This window comes from Planococcus citri, chromosome 5 (assembly GCF_950023065.1).
Source record: "Planococcus citri chromosome 5, ihPlaCitr1.1, whole genome shotgun sequence".
Classification (NCBI taxonomy): domain Eukaryota; kingdom Metazoa; phylum Arthropoda; class Insecta; order Hemiptera; family Pseudococcidae; genus Planococcus; species Planococcus citri.
The window spans coordinates 40,688,897-40,709,120 of NC_088681.1; the positions used below are offsets into that span (position 1 = coordinate 40,688,897).

Below are 20,224 nucleotides of genomic sequence, written 5' to 3' on the forward strand. Positions count from 1 at the left end.
ACTTCATTGATATTTTTTTATATTGAACAACAATTCAATAAAATCTACAAAATATGTATAAAACGGAATAAGAGCAAAATTACAATTTATGGATTAGATTGTGCCTTTTCAAATTCTCCCTGGCACTTAATTCCATTGAAACATGACATAGAGCGTAAACAAAAAACCATAGGCAACCTAGACTGAAATAGGTACCTGAAAATACATATCAATAAATAATTAGAAAAATCACAATTTTTCAACACACATGACACATGTTATTCGAAAACAAGACATACCATGTTTGTAGAAAAAATTCAAATAACTCTCAGCTACTTCTACACCTCCGATGAAATAGAAATTCGATATAGCAGAAATTATAGTCAAAGGAGCAGCAATAAAAGCTAAACATCTTCGTTCATTTCTTGGTCCCAGCCAATTCTATTTTTTTTAAAATCAGCTTAGTGTGAGGCAAGGTTCAAAACACAATAACCATATACAAAAAAACAACCAACCTTGATGTGAAAATAAAGCGTAGTTTTTGAAATTCTTCTCGCAATAGTTTCAGTCATTATGCCGCAGTAATTGAGAAAGGACCACATGAATATGAAATAATGCTGACCATGCCAAATGTAAATGAACGCAAAGCACACAAAGCTAACCCATACTTTGCAAAATAGTGTTTCAGATTTGAAAAATTTCACACAAGGATCAAAGATGTACCTAAAATCAAACCGTAATTAGATCGTGAAAAATTGAAAAGAACTTGAGAAATTTTTGAACATTACTTCTTAATGAATATATAAAGACCGTGATCAAAAGTTCGCCACATTTCAGAGTATAGATATATTCTCGCAATGCATTTCGGTGGGTTAGGTGTTTCATATCCTTCTGCCTTGGTCCATGTTAACGCCAATCCATACACAACTGTATATTTCAAAAAGAAAAATTGTCCCATGGCGAATCCAATTCCATACATGATCCACACGTTCTCATTTTTCGTGTCTATCAGTAACTAACAAAATAATGCATCATTAAAAATTCGATATTCATAAAATATGTTTATTCTCTCATTTATGTGCGTACGTACTTGTGTATACGGTTGCTGGCAATTAATATAGACAAAATGGAGCAAAAATTCGGTAAAATATAGCCATGCGAAGTAACGTAAATTTTGAAATATCAACCAACCGCATGACTTATAAGTGCCTCTGTTGGATTTAAAATTCAACTGAAATATCCTCAAATTTAGATTACAGGAAATGAAACATTACACAACATGTAAAATTGTCTTACTTTTTCATAAAACTCATCATAGAGTATGATAGGGCCCAGAAAAAAGGAAGGTAGATAGAAAACGTAGCTAAAAAAACTGCAAATTAGAACCCAATTGAATTTTTTGGATTGGCTAAAAATACTGAAACTAATACATCTCAAGTAAATCCACATCAAAGTCGCAGACATCAGTTGGATTTCTTCATTGTAGAGATCGTCGTACTGAAAAAAAAGACAAACAATATTTAAAACACAATTGAAAAATATTTTCATGGAATTTAACGAATAAAATATCCTTACCAGTGATATCAAAAAATAAGAGGAAACAGAACATGTTACATAGCAGAATATCCAGAGTAAAATTTTTGATTTTGTAATACTAATAAATACTGAAAATATCACCGGTTGGAATAAAAAAATTAAAAATATACGAATATCATAGTGAAAGACTAGAAATGCAGAGGTAATCAGGAAATACCAGGAAGGAAGCACCTAGAATCAAAAAATTACACATTTATTAACCATGGCGTGACATTAAAAATGCTATTGAAATAATTCATTCTTTACTTTAACGCAAAACGTATTCAAGATTCTAGCACCAAGATGATGAATCAAAATCCAAACACCGAGCTTGTTGATGATAAAATCTACCCATATTTCCCATTCATCGTCACACTTGTCTTTTTTACGATTCAAGAACGACCATCCAGGACCAAGAACGTACTCAAATAAGTATATGAATTCTAATCGTAAAAAATATTCCATTAGTGAACAGTATTAACGAGCAAAATTCAAGTCTGATGTACTTACTGTTTCCAATAATGTAGACATGATAAACTGAATAAAATATTCCTACAGTCCAGCTCAGAAAATAAAAATAGACCTCTGATTTGGAAAGTTTATTGGTAGAAATCATGATATACTAGGCGACGATATAACGTCCCATTCAATCACATTTTCAAATCACAGAAATCTATATTTTTCCTAGAGAATCATATCGAGAGGATTCAATTTTCAAGTAGTGTTCAAGTGGTAAATAGAACACCGAAAGCATACGTTTGATGTTTGAAGCGAAGAAATCTCAAGAATTCCGCAGAAATTGCAGAACTCGTTCTTCATTACATGATCACCACATCACATTAAATGAACTCCGAAAGTAATACGAAATTAATAATGATTATTTAATTCAAATTCGCAGCATTTTGATGATTTTTAAATCACGTTATTCACGTTTCATTAATTTTTTTTATCAGTTCTTCGCGTCCGAAAAAAATGCGTAAAATATTCCACCAATCAAAACACTCCACTAAATTTACACGCAACGTGATTGGTGGATTTCGAACAACGTCACAGTTCAATCAGCTGTTTTCGTTTCTGGTTTATTTTGTTTTTCTGTGATTTTACAGCTGTGTTTATTTTGAGCAAATTGTAGAATTTTTTAATCAAATGTATGTACTTTAGAATGCGTTTTCTTTGTGTTTTGCTACGCAGTTAAAAATTAGCAAAAAGTTTTTATACACGTGAAGTTTTTATAATTTTGTAACCCTTTTTTACGTTCATTGCTTCGTTTAGTTAAGTTCAACACCATTACGCTGGAATTATTACGCTAATGTTAGTTAAAGATGCCGTGGTTCTTTCCTTGGAGCGACGGGATTAAAAAAAGGTCCTGCAGATATCTTTTGCAAAGATACCTGGGCCAATTTTTAGAAGAAAAATTGACCTTAGATCAACTATCAGTTGATTTATACAATGGAATCGGTTCCGTAACAGATGTTTCCTTAGATGTCCAAGTACGTATCGTGTGAACTTCTGTCATAGTAAATTTCAAAACCTCGAGTCGAGTTTTTTTGTCACGTCGTTTTTTCCACAGGCTCTAAATGACTTGGGCGAACAACATAATTGGCCGATTGAATTCGTCGATGGATTTATAGCCGAAATATCCGTCTCTATACCATGGTCTTCTTTGTTAAACGAGTCAAGCTCCGTGGAAGTCCATGGTTTGAATTTAGTTATACAGCCTAAAGCTAGATCTGATTGTGGTTTGTATTCTTTGTTTCTATCACTCACAAAGAAAGTGCAGAAAATTACCAAATTGCATAATTTTTCAGCCACTTCTTCGGTATTCGAATCTATGTGGTCGTCAATGACGAGTAGTATGCAGTTGGCTGAAGAATGTCTGAAACAAACTGAGCAAGAGCAAGAGCCCACCAATATTGTCAATGGCGTTGAAGAGTTCGCTAAAACTATAGATTCTAGTAAGATATCCTTCGATATAGTATTTTTAATTTTGTATGTGTATTCTGTGTGATGATTTCCTACGTGACCGGTCTGCTAACCGTGGACTGATATTTTCAATGAAGACATTGTAGGGGCCATCTGATAGATTAATATTGTACGTAATTTTCAAGTGATGATTTCCTACAGGAGGGATTGCTAACCCTCAGCTGATTGTAATTGAAGACATTGTAGGGGCCATCTGATGAATTAGGCTACTATTGGTGTATTTTTTTGCTATCATTTATTGATATATGTATTTTCAAATGATGATTTCCTACAGAAGGGACTGCTAACCCTGAACTGATTCTTCTTGAAGACATTGTAGGGGCCATCTGATGATATAAATTATATTTTATTATTTCTCAATGTAGATATTATCGTTTGTACTTCATTTTATTTTTCATTTTTCAGTATTAACCAGAGTGAGATTAAAATTCATCGATTCTATCATCAGACTAGAGCATTTACCTAAAGAAAGTTCAACGGGTGTAGCGATCGAAGCTCACATAAAAGAGTAAGTCGACGTAATTCCTAGACTGTTTTCAAAAATGAGTTCATGTCTCATCTATCGTTTCGTCGACAGGTTCAGTTACTACGATGAAACCAGTACAGAAGAATCGGAAGAGAGTGCAACGAAACTATCATCAGCCTATTCAACAAAAATGTTTTCTTTCGAAGGAGTAGAGTTTTATTCCAACGAGTTTCTCGCTTCAAATCGTACCATATGCCGCAGTCTTCTCAGTGAATCTATATCGGTAGTTGTTTCTACATTTCTTTGTTCTTCTGTCTCGACCACCTGTCAATTTGATTAATGATGTTTTTAAAGGGTGAAAACGATATCTTCGAGAAAAAAATCAGCCACCATGATATCATCACAATAGGCAAACTATTAGGAAAACAAGAAATAAGAATGAAAGTAAAACAGAAAGAGAACTTCACTGGTCCTAAAGTATGTCTAGACTTCCAGTTTTGTGAAAGATTGAGATAATGATTTTTTTCTTAATAGATCCCTTTTTTCAGGTCGATTTGGAAATGAGTTTTAGTTCATTAGTGATGTTCTTGTCACCCAGACAATTACGTACAATTGCCGAATTAATTGGCGGTTTAATGTCACCCCATTTACAAGATACGAGGTATTTTTTTTTATTAGTATGTTTTGTTTTTTTATTACTTTGATAGTAATGTGACTTTTTTTTTTACTATTTCAGTAATGTCGTCAGTAGATCTCGCTATAACCAAAAACCGATGACATCTTTCGATTTCGAAAGAGTTGAACAAGAATTAACGCAACAAATAAATCCAACCAATTTAAATACCTTCGTGTCAAAAAGCCTTCAAAATGCTACGGGCTGGTCGACCGGTGGCATCGGTGAGTACAAAAATTGAAGCTAAGAGAAAAAATGAACTATCCCTGGTATAACTTTTTCTGCTATGTTTTATTTAGAAGACGAAAGCGACGATGATTTTCATCCTGTAAAAGGACACGCTTGTAATAGTTTAACATCTAGTGTGGCAAATTCTGTTTCTTCATCGTATGGTAGTAGTGTCAGCAGTTACCAGTACAGCAAGTAAGATACTTTTGAAAAGGTTTTCATAACCTGTGACATGTCTCACTCATATTCGACTTTGTTTTATAGTAAAATGTACGAAGCTTATGGATCTTCTCAGACAAGACCTCATCACAGTAAACATAAAGAAAAAGGTATTTTTATTGTTATCATACGAATTACGATTCTGAATATTCGGCCGATTGCTAACACTTCGTTATTTAATCTAGGAGGTGCCAGTGAACCGGATTTTAGTGGTGATATTAGCGTATTTCAATTAAGACTGAATTTCTTGACTGTTATATTACTTCACCAAGATATCCTGGTGACACAAAATGAATCAGATCTACCATCACCTGATCTCGTTGAAGAAATGAAAAACATAGCCAATCAGTTTTTTACCAAATATATCTCGTTGACAGCGTCGTGTGGCGGTAGAGGTGATTTTCATAATGCGAGGAATGTTCTGCAAAAGGCTATACCAGATAGAAATCATTTTAGGTGAGATATCTATCGAGAGAAATTACCCTGATTACTTTGATCGCCGATCTCATTTCACTGTTGATTTTTATTCCTTGACCATTTGTAACAGGTTGTATTGTACTACGAATACTTTGAACGCCGAAGAAAAAAGTAATTCGATGATACTTGAAATTCGTGGATCGTTAACAATGGCCAATGTTGAACTGATCGAGTGCCTTATGGAATTAGATGACAATAAGAACGAATTTGTCGAGGTATGAAAATATGGAATTTTCATCGAAAAGAACAAAGAAACTAGATTATTTTCATGTTTTGCATTTTATTACAGTTGGTCTGTTTCAATCGTCACGATAACTTCACAGCAAACGAGTCAGCAGGAGTGTTTTGTCAGCCGGACGTTAATATTCATTTTAAGCATTTCAATAATTCTAAACATTTTTCAACGCCCAGTAAAACGGAATTGACGTAAGTTCCTCTTCAAGAGAAACGAAGAAATGACAAAATTATCATTATTTTAGAATTTACTTCGAGTCAAACTCCAATCTTTTTCTCTTCTATTGCAGTGTAAATTTACAAGATTTACGTTCAGAACTCGATGTTACCATTATCGATAGACTGTCAGACATAATCGACAATTTCCACCTTTTAATGAATTCCCTGGATAAATTCGCCGAACGATCGGTAAAAATACAAATTCATTCATCATTTTACAACGCGGCGATCATTTATTCTGAAATTAACAACTTTTTCATTTTTATAGAAACCAATTTTCAACGACGTTGTGACAAATTCAGCAGTCGAAAGTAAATTCGAATGGAAAATTTGCACGCCTTTCTTAGTTTTAAAACTACGATTCCCTGTGCCTAATTTACGATCGGAATTACTTCCCGAACGGTCGTATTGGCATAAGAGGGAAGTCTACGGTGATATTTTATTTGTCGAATTGAGTGAAACCAGTTTTCAAAATATGTCCGGTCATCAGTTAACGCAGAATTATGAAATGCAGTGTAAATCTGTCAGAGTTCTATTTCAAGTAATGAATATTTGTTGTTTTCTCGACGATTCCGAATTGTACCAATATTTTACTGATTGTCTTTGTTTAAAATTGTGATTTTCAGGAAGCCAATAGTGATAAACCGATTCCATTTGTTTTGTCCGAAGTGGATGAAAAATTCGGTATGTCTTTACCGAATGATGGAAGAGGATTCGGATGGCCTAGGTAAAAAAAATCGCACTCGAATTTATTTTATTCAAACTTGAAATCGTGTTTTCTCTATGTATTGGGTTAATTTACAGAATGGTATTGAGAATATACCCGAAAGTAGGCTACATCGAATTAGAAGAAGAAATGGACGACGGACCGGAGACATTAATGGCTCAGTCGATTATGCAGACGCAAAAACAAGAACCGTCCCCATTTACCAATAAAATGATCATGAGGGAAAGTGACACGTCGCATTTAAGAGATAATAATCCGTCACATTCGAAAGAAAGTGATCCTCAGAGCTCCAGATCTGGCTCCAACAGTACGTCTGTTTACTATAATTACATCGTACACCCCCCTCCCTCCCTAAAGAAATATTAATCGAGTGAATTGTTCAGGTGAAGCTGAAGAAATCATCTTACCCGGCAGCAAAGAAGAAATCGGAGAGTTTATCGAAGACGCGAGTCACAACGCTTTGTTACAAGTTGACGTTACTTTACCCTCGGTTACCATTCAAATACCTTCTAAGCATTTTTACGAAGTTATTTATAACCGGTAAATGAGAACAGCTTGATTTTTCGACTCTGTTTTTTTCTAGTCGACTAATGATTTCATTTTGTCGATTACAGATTCAGTACTGATCTCGCCTTATGGAAACCTCGTTCGTCCAATAAAACGTCTTCCAGTCATTTCAAAGATTTTGGAGGTCAAAATGTGAATCTTAATTTTAATCATTCGCCTAGTATGTTCACGAGTTTTTCGATGTGCAAATCGACTGCTCAAAATCGTAAGTATAATCGAATAAAAAAATCGACTGAAAATTGTAGCGATATGTATTCGATGATTAATTTGTTACAGATACAGATAGTGAAGAGGAAGATGATACACATGACAATCTTCTGTATTCCGACGAAAAAGTTAGCCCGGAACAGAAAAATAAACCGTCTGGACCACAGCAGAGTCAAATCGCTATATCTTTATTTGCCGCCCATGGTGTTTTAGATGTGTTTCCTCATGCGAGGGTACGTTTTAAGGGTATTCTTTACGACGAGTTATCAGTAGTTCAGTTCGAGAAAAATGCCCAACTTATGCACCTGATTACTCCGTGAATTTTCAACCGATTTTATTGGGATTTGTTTTAAAATGATGTTAATGCCTTTGTCTAGCCGATTACGTGGCGATTTTTTGCAATTATCAATTTATTTTTCTCAAAAAAGCTTCGAAAGTATGGTAAGTTGCGAACAGCCAAGCAGGCAACTGAAGGGTTATATCAAAAATGTGGCGACGTACTCGGCTAGATCTCATTTTTTTGAACCATACTGTGAAAAAAAAAATTTCAAAAAGTTGAAACTTACGGAGTAATCAGGTGTGAAAGTTCAGTACTCTGATAGACGGAAGCGGGTGGCGGGACATGTAACATTCCATGCTACAGTTCAGCCTAAAAAATGTAGAGGGTGTGTGTGGGTGTTTGACGTTTTGAGGAAGGGTAGTTTCGTTCTTCGCAGATTTACCGTATTAAACCGGTTTTACTTCTGAGATTACTGGTCGCCTAACAGCGGAAAACTTGATGGATGGTAAAATTTGGAGAAAAATAAGGAATTATGGATACCCATTTTTCTTTTTCAAAAAATAAAAAATGGAGAAAAATTTTAAAAACATTCCCTCAACAGTCTACGTTGCAAAAAGTTGACAATGTTTTATTTCTGTTTCCTATTGTCAAAATTTTGTTTTACTTCTTGAATATGCAATTTCAGAAGTTTTTTCCCGAGCGAAACGAGGGCGATTTTGAGGATTCTCGATTCTCTTTCCAAAATAAAATTTCTGGAAATTTTTTGAAAAAGTGAAAATCATAAAAATTCGAGGTAATCAATTAAAAATAATACCTATAGAAAGATATTCTTTTTTATGAATCGGTACCTAACTATACATAGGTAGGTTTACCTATGAAGTTTGTTTTTTCCAAGTTGGTGTTTTCTGAACATTTTTGTTCAAATTTCTTTTAAATATCAAATGTTGAAAAATAGACTTTTCTGACCGTCAAAAATAATTTTTTTTACTTCTTGAATTATCAATTTTTAAAAACTCAAGTTCTCACTTCAACCAATGGGCTTGTTTGATTTTCTTTTCAAATACTCCAATTTTAGCCAGGAAATTTTTCTGATATGTAATTGACTAATAATTACTCTACTTCTTGGTAAAACAATTTTTTTTCATCGGTAAGTTGAAATTATTATTATTTGAGTACTAGTTTCTGAATGTCCTATAATTAAATGAAATATTGCCTAAAACTTCTAACATTTTTTTCGAGTTTATGAAATTGGCAAAAAAACTGACACAACTGAATTCCAAAATATTTCCCCAGTTTCAGAAAGTAAGGCACATCTTTCGATGTTTTGGTTTGAGGTAGAGGTAGTGGTGGAAAAAAAAATTATAAAATCTAGGTGCATATTTTGACAAATTCCTTCTCTTTGAGGAAAATTGGCATGTCTAAAAAGAACATTCATTTGCAATAGACCACAAAGCTGGTGGGTCATTCCACGTCAATTGGACCAAGAAGTGGTAGGGGGGTTCGGCGATTTTTTTGACATTTTTCCTATGGAAAGCCCTTCCGAAGGGATGACCAATGGCGCAAATCGCAGCCGTCTAGCCCATTTTTAAAGGCAGGCAGGGGCTGCTGTCAACGTTTTCAGTGAACTTGAAATATCATCCATTTCAGCAGTGGATTACTTGAGAACTGCGATACCTACCAAAAGGGAACTTTTTCCAATAGTTAGTGGTTTTGAAAGGCTTTTTGGTGATATCATGAAAATCAGCGTTGCCACTTTTTTTCGTACGAAAAATTAGCTTGAAAAATTTCAAAACGTACTTTTCATATCGTTCCGACTCTCAAAAATTCTGAAAAAAATATGATAGGCCTATGGACAACTTTTCATGCTGAACAACATATCAAAAAATTCTAATGGCATTATGTCGTGAAGTCGATTTAAAAAAAATTGAAAGTTTGCGAGAAAATATGATTTTTTGTTTTAAAACATGAAAAAAAGTTTTGATAGGTGAAGTTGACCCATTTGACCACTATTTTTACGTATCTGCTGAAAAAGTTGAAAAACCCCTTTCACTCGATGAAATGAACTCCTCACAAAAAATCAAAATTCGAAAATATTCAATTTTCAATTTCAAACATACCTAAAAAAAGTTTAAATTTATTCAGTTGTCTTATTTTGACCTCTTTCTGACGGATTTCATGAAAAACAGATACGTAAAAATAGGTGTCAAATGGGTCAACTTCACCTATCAAAACTTTTTTTCATGTTTTAAATCAAAAAATCGAATTTTTTCGCAAATTTAAAATTTTTTTAAATTGACTTTGTAACATGGTACCATTTCAAATGGTGTGCATCGCTGGCTGTGTTCTGCGTCACATTTTCATAAACAATTTTCGTGACCAAATTAAGGATCCATACTTAACTTTCATTTACAAAATTTTGCCACAATTTCGATTTTTTTTTCAATTCAAATATTTAAATGTTTAGATCTTTTCCCCCAAAATCATCATCACTCAAGAGAAAATTTTTCGAAATTAAAACTTCCAAAATAAGGGAAGAATCATGAAGAAATTTAAAAATTATTGATTTAAAATATGGAAAAACAAGTCATTTCCCCAATAATACCTTACTTAATATTTTTCAGAATCACCAGTCCACTTGAGAGACAATGTTTAGAAACTCAAATTTTAAAAATAAGGGAAGGATAAATGGGAAACATTTTTGATTTAAAATATGAAAAAAAAATCATTTTCCCAAAAATACCGCAATATTTTTCAGAAGAGGGAGTCTCAAAGTTTTTGTTCCATCGATTTAAAAATAAAAAAAAGCGAGTACAAAGTGTCAAACAAACAGGACATCATAAAAAAAAGGGAGAAAGAAGAATTTTCTGAAGAACATCTTTTTCAAATATTTTAATCTGTGAGAATCAAATAAAATCGAAATTCATTCTTCTTGACCAAGAAATTGTTATGGAATGAAAAAAAAAGGTTCAAGTTGATAGTGTTCTTATTGGTTTATTCGGTAATAGTGACCTCTGGCGAGTATTTTGAATTTAATATGTCACATGCTTCTTTCCTTGCGCATATTTCGCGTATTTGCTCAAAAATATTTGGAGCAAATGCGCGCATTTGCGCAGTGAACATTATGCTCATAACATCATTAGCCCCATTTTTTATAAAAAAGAATATTGACCCAGAAATTGAAAAACATTTTGATCAAATAGCATTAAATCTCTTAGTACCTATTGATATTCATGTACTATGGTTGATTTTTCTATGAGAGGTTTCGCTTTTCACTTTTCAAATACTTTTGGAAAAATATAGAATGCTCAATTTTGACTTGTCAACTGAACGATCATTTACCTATCTACTATAAATATCAGAGATGGACCTTTGTACTCGTAGCTTTTGAAATGCTGTTTTCTGATTTAAAAAAAAAATGGAGCTAATTTTTTCCATCATGTAACAATTTTCTGTAAATCAATTTTTGGTTGAAAATTTTTCTTATTTTTTCACCTTTTTTGACAGAAATATTTTTTTCTAGATCAACCAAGCATCCTACGAAAAAAAGAATAGATGAAAGTTGTACATTTAAACTTTGAGCATAATTCTCTGAGAGTGAGTGCTAAGCTCCTTACTTGAAGAAAAAAAAACGTGCAGCACAGGAATAATTTTCTTTGAAGGGTGTTCAATTGACCGAGAAAGTTCATTCTCACCCTCAAAAATGGTGGAAAATGGGGAAAAAATTTCAATCAGAAAATTGGTTCTGCAGAAAATTCTTACGAAGGGGAATTTTTAATCATTTTTTTCAAGACCAGTCCGAAAAATCCCATCAGAATCACTCTCGAAAATGCAATATTTCACATGAGTATGTCCTCTCTTCTTTCTAATTCAGCTTACTGTATTCTTACTTACTGTAGGTTAAAATAACCCTGTGAGTGCAACCACAGCCGCATGCGACTTGCCAGAAAAAAAAGACAGTTTGAGAGAAATAAATATAGGTATAAAAATACACAGCAGGGTAGGGGTAGGGTGTACAGTACCTGTAAAAGTCATTCTTGAATGTATCACACTAACCTATACTATACTGCACAACACGAAGCTGAGACCATTTAAAAAACTGTGCAAGTGTGGGGTGAAGAGGGTTGGTATTGTTAAAAGTGGGTTGTGTAGTATGCACCATTGTCTAACTGTGAATGAATAGAAAAAAGAAATGCACCTCTGCAGTTCGTGATTTTTGGTCGTTCGCGAGTTGAATCATCAAACGTAAACATACATGTTAAGGAAAAACTGGTATGCAACCAGAAACCGCACTTACTGATAATAGTGTAAAGAATACCCTTAAGACACATAATTGTTTTTAGCCACATCATTGTTTTTATTGAATATAAACTTATTCTAGTTTATATTTCGTAACGATGAATGTGATATTAATCTAACAGTTTAATTAACTTTACACGTTCTATATGTGATGAAGTCAGTCAACTGTTGACAAATTTTCACTCGTTCTTCTGTCCTTGATTTAATTATCGAATGGGATGACATAATTGTAATCTTCTCGTTCTTGATATACACAAAAAAAAAGGGTTGTTTTGAAAATAATTCGAAAATCACTTTTTTCTATTTATTAGAGATGACTTTTTAAAGAACGATAATTTTTCAACTCGAAGATGAACGTGAATTTAGGCATTACTTAGTAACTAGCCTGATAAAATCACTCAAAAATATTCAATTTTAATTTCCAGGAATCTTCTGGTAAAGTAATCCCCGGACAGTTCGGAGAAATTCAGCTCTTGTTCAACGAAGCGAATCTTTTCTACGTTTGTGGCTACAAAGGGGAACCTTTATTGAATTACGTTTGTCTGCAAATAAATCACATATCTTTGTACCATTGTAGTAAGTATTTTAGATTGCTTTTTCTCCTTAAACCTACTCGTGTGATACTAAAGAACAGGGATTGTTTGTGATTTTAGGCTTGATCCCAAATAATTGTGAAATATCATTAAAATCGGTCGATTCGTACCCGACAAAATATGTTATACCGACGATTTATAAGTCGTCTAGCGGAGCTGTGATAAATGAAAACGGATCGCCCGTAGGAGTAGGAAGTACCACCAGTGATGACATGTTAACTTTGGCTGTTCGTGTCGAAGGTCAAGAGAATAGATTTAAGGTGAGATGAACGACTAAAAATGAACTTGAAATGTATGAAAATGGTAAAATACTGTTCAATTTCCTAATGAATGTTGCTTTTGCAGAATATTTGTGTGGCGAATAGTTTAAATGGAATCACCATTAGGCATAGAATGAAACAACCGTACACCAGTTGGCTATCGCAATTGCTAGATTTCTTCGACGTTATCGATTATCCCATAGCGCATTATCAGCCTTGGAAAGTAATGACAGCTCTTCACCAGCAGCTCTTAAATTGCGTTATTGATTATAGGTGAGTTAGAATGAGACTTTTTTTTTTTAGTTGAACGTTTGATCATTTTGAAATTACCTCGTTTGTTTTGTTTTTCCTCGTATAGGCCTATCAATTTACCTCTAAGGGCAGCTCTGGCTGTGGAAAATTTCAATATATCGAGTAACATTACGTCCAAAACGCCTACGTCTATTTTACGATTCATCGCCGAAGAAGCTTCGTTATTCATATCAAATAAAAATTGCGACAAAGGTGATCAACCGGAAGATTTATCCATTGACTTAAGAAACGATTACGTTTGCGTTGTAGATTTAGGATTATTCGAGCTATCTTTGAGACTTACGGATAAAGGAGATGGTAAAAACAATGATTTGTTCTTGAAATTAAATTTAATTTCTACGAGCGTGAATAATTAATCGTTTTTTTTTTCACGTAGGTGATCCCCAAACTGACCTTCGGGCTTCCAATAACATGGTACATATCAGAACATGCGCAGATTCAGCGGTAGCTCTTATGGATTTAGTGAAATATATCGCATCGGATGGAGATCTAGCAGATACAACCGTTGAAGACGATTCGAGCAGCGTCAAAAAACCTCCCACTAGCGAAGACGTCCTGGTAAATTTTAAACCTGAGAAAGTCGTCGAAAATGTGAACGCTGCACCTCGCATGAATCTTGGAGACATCGCTGAAACTGACGAAGGCGTTCATCAACTCGTCGAAGAAGCCATAAACGATACAATCGTATTTAAACCGAATAAACGACGAAGTGAGTTGAAGAAAGTATTTTACTTAGAATAAATCTAGAAAAGAAACTCATCTTTGGTATGTTTTGTTTTAGGCACGTATCCAAGACGAGAAGATCCTAGTAAAGTAGAAATGTTTTTCTTCCCAGATGAAGAAATGACGTCGTACACTTCGGAGGTCAGCCATACTTATACCGATTCGCAAAGCTCGGAGGATGATTTAGACGAATTCATCATGCTAGATAAGGAAATCGGTATCGGATACATGGTAAGCGAGATCACTGCTTTGAAAAAAAAAAATGGAATTTTATTCGAGTATAATTTCACGTTTTTGTTTACAGGGCCAAAGTAGCGTACCGGAAGTTCGTTTGTTGACCAAAGAACAAATTCGAGTGGTTGATAACCATTTCAATGTCCCCGTGAGCAAAGTTGATGATCTAAAAGCACCTAAAACGTACCCGGATGCTGTTTCTAAATACACTCTGAGAGAAATGACCGTTGTGTGGCATATGTACGGTGGTCATGATTTCAACAAACCGGATTCCAGCCCCGAATCTTCTGCGGTAAAGAAACAAGTTACCATCGTGTCTGATAAGTGAGTACAAATAGATGAAAAAATACTACGGCAGCGATTATGGACCTTTTAATCAAAACTACTCAATGATTTATTTACAGAGGCTCAAATCAAGACCTATCTTCAATCGCAGAAAACCGAAGACTATCGAGAAATTCTTCAGTCGACAGTATAAACATAATGTATTCGGCTAAATCGAACGATTTGCAATCGGTAAACATATCCTCCCTCCTTTTTTCATTTTCCTTCTCTTAAAATCAACACGAATTCACTCGTTCAATTTTTTGTTACAGGTTAACTTCGTCATTCCGCGATCTTCGCCTCGTTTAAACGATAGTTTCCAGAACGACAGTCCTAACGTGCTCTACGATCGACAAAAAAGCCTCAGTTGGCAAGCCCAAGGTGGCCCGAATCGTCAACACGATACCTTAATGGAGCTCAGACTAGCTAAACTGAAATATCAGTATGAGATTTATCCGAAGAACACGAAGCAAGCATCGAGACAGGTGTTGTTGGTTCAAGAGGTGGAAATACGAGATCGTATGGCATCGTCGAATATAAATAAATTCCTGTACTTGTATTCGAGTAGCGCCAGACCGAAACAATCTCACGCGAATATGGTCAGTTTTATCTTCGACATTAGTCTGGTTACCTATTAAATTATCGGAAAACACTATTTTGAAATTTAATTTTGCGGAATAGGTCGTCATAAAAGCTACGAACATCAGACCTGAAGCTAACGTTCATCATTATCAAGAATGTTGTCTGAGAGTTTCGCTGTTACCGCTTCGATTAAATATTGATCAAGATTCGCTTCTGTTTTTAATCAATTTCTTTAGCGAGATCACCGGAGGATCCAAAGGTACGTATGGTTGTTTTATATCGATCGATTTTATGTGCAAAAATTTATATTCGTTTCAATTTCTATTTCGCAGAAGAAGAAGTACCGCCTGGTGGTAATTCAACTCCGCCTAAACCGCCTCAACCGATCATGAATATAGAAAATGTCAACGTTGACGATTCTTCTTCTTTGATGGTTCAAGTGGACGAAAACCAATCCTCCGATGTACCTACTTCGTCCAATTCACCAATTTTCATAAAGTTTGTTCGAATTATTTGAGCTTAGATTGAGTCAAGTTGTGAACGCAGAATCATAATGCATGTACTTTCATTTTTAGGAGCTTTATATTTTCACCTGATGTACCGATCAGACTCGATTACGAAGGTAAACGTGTCGATATGAGTCATGGACCACTGGCTGGTTTGATTATGGGTCTAGGACAGCTCAACTGTTCCGAGTTGAAACTCAAGAAATTATGTAACAGACAAGGGTAAAATTGATACATATTTTGGCTTTGGAAATGTCTAGGGGAGGGAAAAACCATTGCGATATTAATGTTTTGTTTTTTTTTGTGTGTGTATGTAGCATTCTAGGCATTGATAAACTTATTACGCACGTATTAACTGAATGGTTGCAAGACATTAAAAAGAATCAATTACCCAGTATATTAGGAGGAGTTGGACCTATGTATTCATTGGTTCAGTTGTGTAAGTATTGCTTTTTAAAGTGAAATGAAGCGTAATTTTTTTTTAAAAATAATTTTTGAGGAAGAGGGGTCATTTGAAATTGAGCGGTATTGAGGAGGAATATAATTCCAGAATGAGCCCCTTCCAGCTGCCCTTAACACCTCCGGTAAAACAGGAACACTAGGTTCTTAAACTTTGATTTTCGATTTCGACTGATTATTTTTTGGTATCGACCAGCCCAAAATTCGAAGAGAAATTGAATTTCAAAAAAATCACGTGATTTTAAATTCATGATTTTTTTTCTCCAGAGTCCAGACTTAGAAAGAGATAAATATTAAGGAGCTTTAAATTTCCATTATTTGAAAAGTAAACCCTGAATTTTAATATTTTTATTTTTCTTGGAAGGTTCAGTATGAGTTTTCCTGCCTGCAATTTTTTGTTTGAAAAAACTGCAGTAAAAAAGTTGGAAAATCTCGATAAAAATGGCTTTTTTGAATTTTCGAAATTTTCAACAGTTTGCAAAAATTCAAAAATGAACTTTGGTATTTATAAATGTCGGATACTGGAGTTTCATGACACATTTTTTCAATCTAGTTTATGTTAATTTTATTTGAATCGAAGGGTGTCAACTCCAAACGCTCTCCTTTTGACTTTCTAGCGATATCTCCAGCTGAAAATCTTATTTTCAATCCAGTCTTCCTTTTTTTAAAAAAAAAATGGTACATATTTCATTCGCTCATGTTGATTTTTTACAGTCCAAGGAATTCGTGATCTATTTTGGTTACCAATCGAGCAATACCAAAAAGATGGTCGAATTATACGCGGTTTACAAAGAGGAGCGAACTCGTTTTCGACTTCGACCGCAATGGCAGCTTTGGAATTGACCGCCAGAATCGTTTACGCTATTCAGGTTGGTATTATTGGTATTCAAATTTCATATGACGTGCTCGATAACACGATACCTAGTAGTTTTGAGCTTCACAGGTGTGTTATTGTGTAACCGGATGCTCGTAATTATGGGTTTGTGAATGTATTTTTTCCATATTTTACAGCGTATAGCGGAAACAGCGTTCGATATCGTGTCTCCGGGACCAAGTATACGACAGTTGCGGTATTACGAACGTACTCAGGGCAATAAAAATGACCATCGTAAGAATCGTCGTCTGCAAAGATACAGTCAACCGGCTGATATTCGAGAAGGCGTAGCTACAGCCTTACTTTTAGTGAAAGAGGTAATATTCTGGTTTCTGGTTTTCATTCCGTCACGCATGCAGAAAATGTATACGCGGTGTTGATGATAGGCCTAAAGAAATAGACAGTCTGTTTCGATCAAAGAATTTCAATTTTTTTGTAACAGTAGAAATTATTTTTTCATCAAGACGATGGTAACAATGTTCGTAAGAATGATAAGATTAAATTTTGGGCGTTCTCTAAGTATTTCCTAATCATAAATTAACACTTCAAGTAGGATTTACTCGCTTCAAGTTTCGTAATATTTTATTACATGGTTTTATTTTGTATTCAGGTCTTGAAAAATGAACCATTTTAACTAGATCGCCTCTTCACGTATTCATCCCTCATTCCAGCGTACCTATAGATAAGTGCAGTACAGTTTGCAAACAATTAATTCTATCATCCTGCTCTTTTTTTCGCACAGGGTTTCGGCGAAACAGCCCAGACACTGGTACGTACTGCGAGCATCGAACACGAAGTCAAAGGAACCGTCGGAGCTGTAGGCAGCGTCATCAGACAAATCCCTTCGACGGCGCTCAAACCGATAATTCTAGCCAGTCAAGCCACATCGAACGTATTGGACGGAGTCAGAAGTCAATTAGTACCTGATGCCAGAGCCGAGGCAGCTTTAAAATGGCGCAATGATTATTTTTAATCGCTTCGTCATATAACCATAACGACATGCTTCAGTCTCTTCTTCCCCACCCCGAGCTTTTCCACCTCCATTTACCCCTGCCCCCGAGGTTTTTTTTATCCCAATCAATAACACCAGCAGCCCGAGCGGATACATGGCTTAGCAATGCTACTTTTTTTTTTTCGTTTCGTTTTCATTTTAATTTTGTGATAATTTTAATTGTTTTTTTTACGCGTGAGTTTTTGTATCGAACAGGTGAGGGTTTTTTAAAAAGGAAAAAGAGTTTAAAAAATCAAAATAACTTCGCGATTGTTTGGTTGGGGTTGTTTTTATTTTTTTACAACGTTGCTCGTCGCGCTATCTCGTTCATAATTCATACTAAATAGTTGCGGTAAAGTTAGTGAATTTTTTGCTCACAGTGTTTTACGATGGAAAAATACATATTTTATTTTATAGTAATAAATTTTAACGGCAGTTTTTTTTAGCCTCCTGTTTTTAGTCCGTTTGTTATTATTTTTATTTTAATAATTTCTTTCTTTTTTTTCCAATTGTAACGATATTGTTTCCTTTTTTTTTAATTGGACCTTTTGTTCAAATAAAAATATTTTATAAAATTCCATCTCGCGGTTTATTTTTTGTACAAAAAAAATGAATACAAAAAAAAATGGTATTCTCTTAAAAATTATTATTATGTTTTGGTATAGCTGCGCAACGGGACCAAGAACACTCGGCGTTTTGTTTCCACTCGGCGCCTCCGTCTTGATAGTGTTCTTTTTTGAAGATAGGCACGATTTCTTTTAATCGGTCTATGGCGTAGTGGAGAGCTTCCAACGAATCTTTACGGTGTGGTGAAGATAGGGCGATTACGACGCTCGCTTCGCTGACAGGAACTTCGCCCAGTCTGTGAACATTACCCAACAACGGTCAAGGTTGAAAGAAAAATGCATGTTGTATCGATAAAGAAACATAAATTGATACCTGTGGTGTATGGCGACGTGCTCTATTTCAGTCCATTTTTCGAGGATTTCTTCGCATACCGTTCGAATCATTTTAATGGCCATTTTCTCGTACGATTCGTAGATTAGTTTGGTGACCTGGAAGAAAACCAAAGAATGAAAAGATATGAAAACGATTTTTTCTAATGGTAGAAAAATGATGATAGGGAAGGGAGAGAGTACTCTATATTTTTTCGACATTTTATGAGTTATTCAGTGCGAATTGCTGAGGATTCAATTCAATCTTCACTTCTCTCGTCTCAGAAGAATTTCCTTCGTTTTTTATAGGCTCCAATTTATAATCCTACTTTGAGAATCGATGGAAGGGAGGGGAGGGGATTTTATAGAAATGCCTACAATAAGAACAAAAATTATCGCTCATTTCAACTCAATAAGCATAGATTCCTTCAGTTCGATTTCGTCAAGAATAGTCTGGCATAAAGCCTAGAACAAATTACTTCTGTAAAGCAGAAGAATAGAAAATCCAAAGCAAGAGTAGGTCGTATTCGAGCCAATTCAAATGATTCTGAACTCGTCGGATCCATTTAGGCAGAGCTGTGAGAAAACTTACAAAACACAAAAAGTGTCCACAGAAGCTTCACTTATCACTCTGACATTCTGCCAACTGCCAAGAGTACAAGATTTCCTATTCTGCAAAAGTTGGACTTGACTGAATGGAAATAAATTTACAAATTATTCTCACCATTAAACCTTCGAAGTTATCCCGAGTTGTGCCGACAAATAGAGAAACAGCTCCACACCTGGGAGATACCACCGACCTGTATATCTCATCGATATGCAGCGCGGAATCGCTCAACTTGATATCGAACATATTAGCCTGAAAAACACCAACGAACTGATTACAATACGGTTCAAGCAAGCGTATAATAAACAAACTTACCTCCACTTAAAGGCGGTATCACAGCAATGGTATCACCGTCGTTGAGTTTTAGAGGAATGTTGGCATCTGAATACTGTTCGTTGATCGCTAGGATAAGGCTGGATTTAATCGGCTGCAGCGAGAAGTACTCGACAATAAAATCGCGTAACTCTTGATAAGATATTTTCGAAAATACCGTCACCGATTCTTCTTTTTTGCCGCTGATTTCGCGTGCTTTTGCAAATAACAACACGCGAACTACAACCTTGTGCATAACCTCGGTCGGCAGCTAGACGTGGCCAATGGAAACGGATATCAGTATTTGCGCATTTTGGGGGTAATAAATTAGTCTGATTTCGACGTCAAACTATCACTAATTGTACATTTAAATGAGAAAATG

At 34.9% G+C, this 20,224-nt stretch overlaps 3 protein-coding genes across 5 annotated transcripts; 1 reads left to right on the forward strand and 2 right to left on the reverse strand.

Annotated features, from left to right (window-relative positions):
- Positions 1–2: 2 nt before the first annotated feature.
- rasp (protein-cysteine N-palmitoyltransferase Rasp) lies at positions 3–2,513 on the reverse strand. 3 transcript variants are annotated; one of them, XM_065365696.1, is made up of 10 exons: positions 2,065–2,513; positions 1,822–1,997; positions 1,555–1,746; positions 1,410–1,476; positions 1,276–1,342; positions 1,070–1,190; positions 768–994; positions 495–702; positions 279–420; positions 3–195 (listed from the first exon to the last, which is right to left on the reverse strand). In XM_065365696.1, exons 1-10 carry the CDS (start codon positions 2,168–2,170, stop codon positions 80–82), a joined length of 1,422 nt encoding a protein of 473 aa, XP_065221768.1. In that variant the 5' UTR covers positions 2,171–2,513; the 3' UTR covers positions 3–79. The 3 variants fall into 3 exon arrangements, with proteins under 3 accessions (XP_065221768.1, XP_065221767.1, XP_065221766.1); XM_065365695.1 differs by having other exon boundaries at positions 1,070–1,210; positions 1,276–1,476; positions 2,065–2,238; positions 2,311–2,512; XM_065365694.1 differs by having other exon boundaries at positions 1,070–1,210; positions 1,276–1,476; positions 2,065–2,512.
- Positions 2,514–2,710: 197 nt separating this feature from the next.
- On the forward strand, positions 2,711–18,568 carry Atg2 (Autophagy-related 2). The gene is made up of 36 exons (XM_065365687.1): positions 2,711–3,044; positions 3,125–3,293; positions 3,363–3,509; positions 3,943–4,045; positions 4,115–4,286; positions 4,358–4,480; positions 4,552–4,664; positions 4,740–4,900; positions 4,976–5,099; positions 5,169–5,233; positions 5,309–5,579; positions 5,671–5,815; positions 5,890–6,026; positions 6,125–6,242; positions 6,322–6,594; positions 6,680–6,780; positions 6,858–7,087; positions 7,164–7,320; positions 7,395–7,552; positions 7,624–7,787; positions 12,556–12,706; positions 12,784–12,983; positions 13,069–13,256; positions 13,342–13,592; positions 13,672–14,004; positions 14,077–14,249; positions 14,323–14,576; positions 14,657–14,768; positions 14,849–15,175; positions 15,258–15,417; positions 15,491–15,656; positions 15,734–15,886; positions 15,982–16,103; positions 16,838–16,992; positions 17,135–17,314; positions 17,740–18,568. The coding sequence occupies exons 1-36, from the start codon at positions 2,877–2,879 to the stop codon at positions 17,968–17,970; spliced, it is 6,255 nt and encodes a 2,084-aa protein (XP_065221759.1). The 5' UTR covers positions 2,711–2,876; the 3' UTR covers positions 17,971–18,568.
- Positions 18,554–19,985, reverse strand: Mocs2B (Molybdenum cofactor synthesis 2B). The gene is made up of 4 exons (XM_065365700.1): positions 19,846–19,985; positions 19,648–19,782; positions 18,928–19,043; positions 18,554–18,850 (listed from the first exon to the last, which is right to left on the reverse strand). Exons 2-4 carry the CDS (start codon positions 19,774–19,776, stop codon positions 18,625–18,627), a joined length of 471 nt encoding a protein of 156 aa, XP_065221772.1. The 5' UTR covers positions 19,777–19,782; positions 19,846–19,985; the 3' UTR covers positions 18,554–18,624.
- Positions 19,986–20,224: the final 239 nt, after the last annotated feature.

Excerpts from the sequence above, each read along its gene's own strand:
- Atg2 (XM_065365687.1), top strand. The coding sequence starts at position 2,877 with ATGCCGTGGTTCTTTCCTTGGAGCGACGGGATTAAAAAAAGGTCCTGC. Across the intron at positions 6,595-6,679 it reads CTGTCAGAGTTCTATTTCAA|GAAGCCAATAGTGATAAACC; the intron begins GTAATGAATATT and ends TGTGATTTTCAG. Across the intron at positions 6,781-6,857 it reads AGAGGATTCGGATGGCCTAG|AATGGTATTGAGAATATACC; the intron begins GTAAAAAAAATC and ends GTTAATTTACAG.
- rasp (XM_065365695.1), bottom strand. The coding sequence starts at position 2,170 with ATGATTTCTACCAATAAACTTTCCAAATCAGAGGTCTATTTTTATTTT. Across the intron at positions 1,477-1,554 it reads CTTATTTTTTGATATCACTG|TACGACGATCTCTACAATGA; the intron begins GTAAGGATATTT and ends CTTTTTTTTCAG. Across the intron at positions 196-278 it reads GAATTTTTTCTACAAACATG|GTACCTATTTCAGTCTAGGT; the intron begins GTATGTCTTGTT and ends ATGTATTTTCAG.
- Mocs2B (XM_065365700.1), bottom strand. The coding sequence starts at position 19,776 with ATGTTCGATATCAAGTTGAGCGATTCCGCGCTGCATATCGATGAGATA. Across the intron at positions 19,044-19,647 it reads ATAACTTCGAAGGTTTAATG|GTCACCAAACTAATCTACGA; the intron begins GTGAGAATAATT and ends GTTTTCTTCCAG. Across the intron at positions 18,851-18,927 it reads CACGTCGCCATACACCACAG|ACTGGGCGAAGTTCCTGTCA; the intron begins GTATCAATTTAT and ends TAATGTTCACAG.